General features: G+C 28.4%; 1 protein-coding gene across 1 annotated transcript; it reads left to right on the top strand.

Moving 5' to 3' along the window:
- The first annotated feature begins 6,976 nt into the window (after positions 1 to 6,976).
- On the top strand, positions 6,977 to 9,058 carry LOC143576209 (FLUCTUATING-LIGHT-ACCLIMATION protein 1, chloroplastic-like). Its single transcript, XM_077060354.1, has 7 exons — positions 6,977 to 7,307; positions 7,355 to 7,398; positions 7,825 to 7,927; positions 8,175 to 8,230; positions 8,344 to 8,508; positions 8,704 to 8,817; positions 8,966 to 9,058. Exons 1-7 carry the CDS (start codon positions 6,977 to 6,979, stop codon positions 9,056 to 9,058), a joined length of 906 nt encoding a protein of 301 aa, XP_076916469.1.
- Positions 9,059 to 9,349: the final 291 nt, after the last annotated feature.

Below are 9,349 nucleotides of genomic sequence, written 5' to 3'. Positions count from 1 at the left end.
CAAGTCATAGTTTAACCTAAAAATCCAAATCAATTATCTCATCTTTCACGCTTCCATCCTTTTCCACGAATCTCTACATTCAATTCATTTATCCGGCTAATTCACCGTCTGCCATCGATGAAGCTGTTCACCCGCCAGACGTTTTATCTACATCATATCATCCTATTTATAACTGTCTTCACAATCCATCAACGTTAATATCGGTCAATTAAATTATCAGGTTTTATTTTTTGTATTTTGATTCAACTGAAACTATATTTTTTTTATTTTTGATTTCATACCGGTCAACGTTACTACAGATTTAATTTTACTAAAATTGTATTAATTATATATTTATGAAATTTGACCCACTGACTACTTAAATGTATAACAATTGGAGTATAAGTTGAGATTTGTAATCAATTTGTGTATATTAGGAAAAATCAACCATTTGATTAAGGATTACTTTAATTACGGAATTAAATTACTAACTTATTTTTTGCACAACTTATATGAATTACTTAATTATTCAATTTATTAGTTATATTATGTTGACTATTTTTATAAATTTCAACCATATGATTAAGGATTTTAATATATCATAATTTATTATAATTTTAGATATACGGTAATTGATAATCAATTTTAGATATACGGAATTAAAAACATTGATGATTAATTATATTAATGTTAATAAATAAATTAGTAACTTATTTTCTACATTAATAAGTTAATGTTGTAGGTTGAAATATGAAGTGGATTTAAAGATATCAGTTATAACTATTTTGTCTTTATAATATAATTTAACAAGATTACATTCAAGTATTTAAAGATTACATTTCAAATCCCCTAATGTAACCTACATATTTTCGTCCATAATTTTAGCTAATTCAAAATCACTAATTTTATGTTTTTAATTAATTACATTAATACCTTCTTTCTTTATGCAAGACTCCAAAATTTAAATCATTTACTACTTGTGTATAAATAGTATGACTTTCACACAAGCATTCTTACACTATCACACCATATTCAGCAAAAATCAATTTGTTTGTTTGTAAGGTTTATATTTCTGGTTGTGCTTGTATAATTAATTTTGTTTTTTTTTATTTTTTGTTAAAAGTGTTAGTGTTCATAAATTAATATCTTGTTTAATTTTAATTTTTCACTACCAGGAAGATGGAGCCAACAAACATCACAATGTTGAATCAATTGGATGTGCTTAACAGTGAATGGTGTGTATTTTGAAACTATGGCGTCTCAATGACAATTTAAAGCCCGGAGAAGATTGGTCGATAGAAATGATTTTGCAAGACGAAATGGTATTGTTACACATTCATTAATTTTACTATATTATTCATACAATTTTGTACAAATGTTAATAATAATAATAATAATAATAATAATAATAATAATAATGTATCAGGGTAACATAATTCAAGCTTATGTAAGGAAGGCTTGGATCCCCAAGCATGCTGTGTGGCTTGGTGAGAATAGGTCGTTGATTGTTATATTGATGTTCCATTTACGCATGCGAATATAAGTTTGGCTAGACGGGAACTTGGGTATAAGCCGACGACGAATTTGGCGACCGGGTTGAAGACGTTTTTAAGTGGTATCTTTGGAATTATGGTCATGATTAAAGGAAAACCAAATCTGTACATTCATAGTTTTGATTTGTGTTTTAGTTTTATGATATTTTTTATTTTATGAAAGAAGTAAAAGATCTCATGAACATGATTATTTGCTTGAAATGAGGATGAGTCAAAACAATATTCTCATTTTGTTTTTCTAATTTACAGTTGTATGTTGTGAACACAAGTTCCCCTTGATTAATATTATACATTTATTTTATTGTTTTATATTTTTTATACGGATGATCAACATGATTTAGGTTGTCTTAATAATATATGTCAAATCTAAACATTCATAGTTTTGATTTGTTTTTTTAATTTTAGGAATTTTTGGATGAGAAAAGAAGGAAAAGATCACATAAGCATAATTCTTTGCTTAAAATCATAATGAAAAATATTCTCATCTTTTCTGATTTACATTTTTAGATTTATACAAATTTAATATGGTATTATAGAAACCGATTATTACTCATCTATACTTAGTTTACAAAAAAATATTATTATACCTTAGTCCGAAAAAATACAATTTAAAATATATATATTTATCTTAGTATAAAAATCTCATAATTACAATTATATAGTTTGACTTTCCTTACTTGTTAAAAAAAACCCGAATTTGAATAGCTTAAATTCAAACTAAATCCATTTTAATGGAATATTTGTAACGAAAAGCATTAAAATGTTTTTTTTGCATTCATATTATTTACCTTATATATATTGTTCACAACATTATTATTATTCAATATTAATATAGGTTTTTTTGCATTATTATTCGTTTAAGTTTTTATTCAATATTGATATAGATTATTTTCTCAAACTTTAATATGTTGACCAACTCTATAATTTCTATAAATATAGATTACAGTTTTCCAAAATACATAATGATATTTTCAAAAACTTTCTATAATACACATCACCCACATTTAATACTATTAAACGTTAACAATAATATTTATCAAAATATGCATCCAAATTAATGACTTTAAATTTTAAAATAAAGGTGTATTATTTTTGTAAAACTTTCTAACGATATAAATTTTAATATATAATAAACAAGTTAGTTATTTATTACTATATATTAACTTAATACATAATCCATAATTAAACATTTTCTTAAAAATAATTTTATGTAAGAGATTTTTAAATAAATGACTTCTGACATTTCCATAATTCACAAATTAGATTTCTTTATTAATGTTATGTAATATTGTTTCAAAATAACTCACATGGTTTTTAAACTATATGAAATTACATCAGTTTGGGAATATTATGTTTTGAAAGGAATACTTACTCCTATTGGTCGACAACGATTTTTAAAGAGCAACGTGTTTTAATATTGATAAGTTTGCTAATGATATATTGTTTCTGGAGTGTTTGGAACCGAGGTTTAACAACGAAGAGGTATTAGGAATATTATAAATTTTATTATATTATATGTTTTATAGATTAAAATACTTGCTTATTTTTTGTTACTTGAATGGTTGAAATGTCCGAATTAAACCAGATTAGCAATGGTGATATTCAATCCTATGACACCGTCAATGCAATATTGGAAACTTTTAATTTGTATGTTTAATATTTGTGATATGGGACTGTTACTTTTGTATTTTTAACTTCTCTTTTGTTATGAAGGAGCAGATATCATTTGGTAAGAATAGTGCTACTCATATGAAAATTGTTGATGCAAACTTTGTTAACAAATCTAAAAAGGAACATCAAGGATATTTATGACAGTGTTGATAGTGCAGTTTCAAAATTAGTTACTAAGTCTAAGACAAAAGATGTTATAGGTGATGTTGGGATCAGAAATAAAATCTTATGAATCATTTTATATGTTATTATTATAACATATATGTTTATTTAAACTTTTGTATCTGTTTATAACATATGAATCCATTTTGTTTATAACAAATTAATTATATTAGATTTGTACTTTTAATTTCAAATGATGCAATTACTGTTTAACTAATATTCATGACGTAATACCTTATAATTCGAATTTGTAGCAGCCAAGCAAGTCCAAGAGACTCACAATAAAAATTTGATCATTCATTTTAAATTTCATATTCTTTGAAGGAGATGAAGGTTGTGTGTTATAGTTTACTTTTAGTTGGTAGTTTGGTACCATATTGTTCTTTTGTATTATTAGATTATAAATATGTTTTGGTATATTGTTAGTTCAAATACTAGCTAGATTATTATGGATTTGGAACTATGACCCGGGTTTAAAAAAATTAAGTATATTTTTTACAAGTTCATATGTTGTTATTTTTATATTTTCAACCGTGTGTAACATGGACTCTAATATAGATATTAATAATAACGATTATATCAATAATATCGTTCCCTTAAATATACTCAACTTTCATTTGTTCGTTTTATATCAATAATAATCGTATTACCAAAATTATCGTTATATTAAATAAAATTACTTAAATTATGTTACACTTTTAAATTGACTGGTATTAAATAATTCTTTATTTAAATTTCTATTTTCATCACTACTAAATTAACGTGTTCGGAATATGACGAAAAGTTTAATATCATGAGTAGATACAATTGTCTAAATGGGAAAAGAAAATATAACTACAAAGGAAACGGGTTATATGGATACACATTGAAAGAAACATAAAAGCTAAAGAGCACAATCTATTAAAATAATATTATATTATTATTATATGCATTTAATAATTATATAACGTGATTTATCCACAAAAGAGTTATAAAAAACTAGATGCGAAAGATTTGGCTAATTTCCTGAATGATATATATTAGTAATCAACTATATGTCAACTACACTTAAATGAGAATTAATTTGTTATTGAATATTGATTAAGACTTTATTTTAAAGATCAATTAATTATAGTACTATGAAAGACTAAATTTAGGTTTTTGATTGTCATATTGTTACCTACAACACTTTTTAAAGTGAATATACCATTGCTTTTATAACTTGCAAGATTCATACAGTATGCATTTAAAGAATCCAAGATGTATATTATCTACTAGGTTATTGACCCGTTGGCGCCGCGAGTGGAAACATATAAATCATGTAATATCCACCGGTAATATGAAAGTGGAAAACATAATTTCATACATATATGTGGAGACAAGAAGATGATATACAGTTATTAATAATGTCGGTAACAAAATAAAAACTTGTAAACATAACTTTCAAGCGAAAATAACATGCATTTTACAATCATTAGATAGATTTAAAATGAGAATTTCATAAATTACAAAATAGTTCCTTATAAATGACATTTGTAGTTTTATATTCCTTGTCTAATATAAGCATTTTAACACCGTCTCTACTCTTCACTCGTGATAAAGCAACATATAGTTGACCATATGTTTAAGTTTAACAAAATTAAATTTCCATTTTCATCATCACCAAATTAGCATGTACGAAATATGGCGAAAAGTCTAATCTCCGGAGTAGATGCAATTTGTTTAAATGAGTAAAACAATACAGCTACAGAGCACAATATATTAAAACAATATTAGATTATTATTATTATTAAATGTATTCAATAACTATTTAACATAATTTATCCATAAAGGATTTATAAAAAAATGGATGAAAAAGTTTTACCTAATTTCCTAAATGATATATATTAGGAATCAACGATATGTCAACTATACTTGAATGAAAATTAATATGTTATTGAATATTGATTAAGACTTTATTTTGAATATCAGTTAATTATAGTATTATGAAAGACTAAATTTAGATTTTAGATTGTTATAACAGTTTGTTTTGTAACATAAATTTAAAATATACTTATAAAAAGAAATGTCTTAGATATTGTTCATCTTTTAACATTGATGTGCAACAAATTATTAAATTGATGTGTAAATAAATATATGTACTATCTTAGAGTAATAAATATTACGGTTATTGATGTGTAACAAATGTCTTAGATAAAGTTCATCTTTTGAATCAACATTGAGATATAAGGTTTGTTGAATCAAAATTGTAAAATTGTTTTGTTGATTTAGAGACTAATTTCTTTGTTTGTTTATTATTGTACTCATGATATAAGTTATAAAATATTTTAATTTTTAATTTATCTTTGTTAGTCTTTGTATGTTTTTGTATTTGATTCAAGTAAGTTATGATGTCTTATAATTCATATAAAATTATCATTTATTTATTAATACAACATTTGCATTTCATTATTTATAAATACAACAACGCCATTATAAATATACCAGATAATCTTTTGATTGGTGACTCATCCGATCCTATTTCTGATCTGATTGTTTTGTATATCCAGCATTATTGGATAATTTTAATGATATTTCATATTTTCAAGAAAAGAGTCATACTTGCACCTTTAAATGAGGTTGTCCAAGATATTAAGGACAAATTTTTGTCTTTGTTTCTCGAATAAGAAGAAGTTAAATATCTCAGTTCTGATAGTATAGACAAGTCTAATAGTGTTGGGGATCCAGCATTACACTCACCGTGTCTGGTATGCCTAATCATAGATTGGTTCTAAAAGTTGGTGTGCCAATAATGTTACTAAGGAATATTGATCAAAAGAACAGTTTGTTCAACGGAACCAGATTACAAGTAATTAACTTGGGGATGCGTTTTATCGAAGTAAAGGTTATTTCAGGTACTAACATTGAGTTTCGCATTTATATAAGTCGTAGTGTTATAACTCCTGCAGATAAGAAACTACCATTTATATTGAAATGAAGACAGTTTCCTGTTGCGGATTGTTTTGCAATGACCATTAATAAAAGTCAATGCCAATCACCGGCAAGAGTTGGCATATACCTGCGAGAACCGGTGTCTACACATGGTCAACTATATGTGACTTTATCACCAGTAAAGAGTAAAGACGGTGTTAAAATGCTTATATTAAACAAGGAAGGTAAAGTTACGAATAAAATTACAAATGTGTTTATAAGGAACTATTTACTAATTTATAATTGTAATATGGATGTTATTTTAGCTGAATATGTTTATACATGATTTATATATTAGTTGATACTAGAAACGTGTGGATGTTACATGATTTATAATTTCCTTCCGTGACGACCACGGGTCAATAACCTAGTATTGGTAAATAAGAAATTAAACCCACCGGCTGCAGGCGTTCACCACCGCCACCACTCGTGCAATATCTAAATCTAATGGCGATCACACACTTTCTTTTAGAATCCAACTTCAACTCCAACCCTATGTTACAAAAAACCTTCCATTTGCGACCACTTCACTCTTTTCCAACCAAATGGTCTTATGGTCCTCATGTCCCAATAATGTTAATATTAATATTGCTCTTAAAAATGACTACTCTCATTATTATTGCATCAAAGCCTCCTCCAAATTCAATATCAAATGCTCCATTATGAACCCCAAGCCTCACAAGGATTTTAGTGAGGATCACAATTTAAAAAAAGTTGGTGGTGTAAATGGAGTGATTTGGAGATCAATGGAGAATGATATAAAAGCCTTAAAAATATCATTCGTAACAGGGATTTTATCAGCTTTAGTGCTTTTGTGTTATCATCATCAAGCTCGCATTGTGTTGGCTTGTTCCGGTGGGATGATGGGTGGGGATGACTTTTCTTCTAGTGATAGTAGTGATTATAGCTCTTGTGATGATAGCTATTCTTGGAGCAGACCGAGCAGACCGGTGACAGACCCAGTGAAGGGAGCAAATGAAGTTAGGGCAAATCGTATCATGGCTACTGTTTCTTCATTCTTATTGCTTTATCTATACTAGTCTCTAATGTTGATCCTTCACCAAAAAGTGTTGTTAAGCTTCAGGTATATTTTAACTTAATTTTGATTTTCATGCTGCGGTTTTATATATATTTTCCTATGCGGATCCAGCGCACTTGGCTCCCGCGTTCGCGCAGCCTTACCCTGCACTTTTTAGTGTGCTAGAGGCTGTTTCCATGGCTACCCATGACCTCTAGGTCACATAGCAGCAACCTTACCAGTTGCTCCAAGGCCCGCCCTCATATATTTTCTTATGCATGCAACATAAAAGGTTAATAGGCTAATTATGTCAGTAAATGCTAAACTAGTATAGTTTGATCTGCATACAATTTTGGATAATATATTTCCAATGCATACAACATAATGTCCTTTGCTACTCTTACAAATTTGAATTGTATACTTTTATAAGCATATAACCTAATAGGCTAATGCCGTTTGTGGTAACTGCTAACCTTGTATTTTTTTTATAAGGTTGGATCGTTGAATACGGATAGATCACTGCAAAAGGAGCTCAATCGGATTGCTCAGTCAGCAGATACATCCACCTCAAAGGGCTGGAAATTTGTATTACAAAGTAATGGTGTTATCGGTTATGTTAACTCGCAAAAAAGAATCACTGTTTTCTATTATTTGATATTGGTTATGAAGCGTGAAGATATAGTAACCATAGTAAATCACATGTGAATCTTGGCCATCCGTTTCTTTTCATCTAAGGAGCCAGAACAATGTGTTCCCTGATTCTCAAGTTTTTTCAGTTATTAAATGGCGTTTTCCTTGTGTCTTTATTTGTGTAGAAATAATCTTTGATGTTTTTTTTGCAGAGTCAGTACTATCTCTGTTGCAGCACTCCAGTTATTGCGTTTCTGGTCATTCCTCAGTAAGTTTGAATTTTTAAGTTTGAATTCTAAAACTTCTCGCTTCTGCTCGAAATTAGAATTTTTAAGGTTTTTTTTTTGGGAACCATGAATGTTGGTTTATTATTGTGTGCAGGTGGATGTAAAGTGGAGTGCAGAAGGGTGTAAGAAAGTATTTTATAAACTGTCTATTGAAGAAAGAAATAAATTTGATGAGGTGACTTTGGTCAATGTCAATAGCATTAGAAAGAAAAGTGAAACAAGTCAGAGTTCTAATGAGCTCCCTGATGGATACATTGTGGTTAGTACTTTTTTATATGATGATCTTTAACATGTTTCTTGCTCTTATGAGGTGCCAAAATGGGTGGAACATGTATCTTATTTTGGATCGAAATGGACCGAGTTGACACAAAACACTTTTTTCTAGATATATTTGGTACTTCTATGTTAAAATAGTGTTGAGCATTCCTTGACTACAAAACATTTGTTGTTGAAGGTTACTATCATCGTGGCGGCTCGTGGTGTACCTGAACTACCACCTATCCAAAGCAATGCACAATTGAAGGAAGCCTTGCATAAGCTGGCCTCTATCCCTTCAAGTGATATTATGGTAAGAACTATATGAACTTGTTTTCAAGCCCATAAATCTTGAATTTTGAGGTGGCATTTTGACCCATTTACCTCTAAAACGGGTAGATTTGGGTTCTGTTTCTAGCCCATAAGTCATGAGTTTTTCGTGTTTTTGTAACTTTTCACAGGCAGCCCAGGTGTTATGGACCCCACAAAAGGAAGACGATTCTCTATCGGAGCAAAAAATGCGTGAAGATTATCCGTTGATGCATTCTCTTTAGTTAGGTAACCCAATATGATATTTGCTGCATCACTATAGATGATGACCAGATTTACAAAACCACATCCACTTTGGTTTAATTAACATTTTAGATGGTCATATTTCAGTGTTATCAGTGTCAACTTTGGTTTATATGGATTATAGATTTGTTTGTATTGAAGATGGTTATATCCGAGGTTCCTTAGTTATGGGCATACAAGTTTAATATATAATGTTAAATTTACACATGAAACATAATAAAAATATATGATTGAATAGTTTATCAATTTAATAGTAAACAATTGTTAGTAAT

This window comes from Bidens hawaiensis, unplaced genomic scaffold (genome assembly GCF_021521415.1).
Source record: "Bidens hawaiensis isolate Kalapana, Puna unplaced genomic scaffold, B.hawaiensis_p1.1 tig00028025_1, whole genome shotgun sequence".
NCBI lineage: Eukaryota > Viridiplantae > Streptophyta > Magnoliopsida > Asterales > Asteraceae > Bidens > Bidens hawaiensis.
Note: the sequence above shows the minus strand (reverse complement) of the source record. Positions and strands in the feature narration are given on the sequence as shown.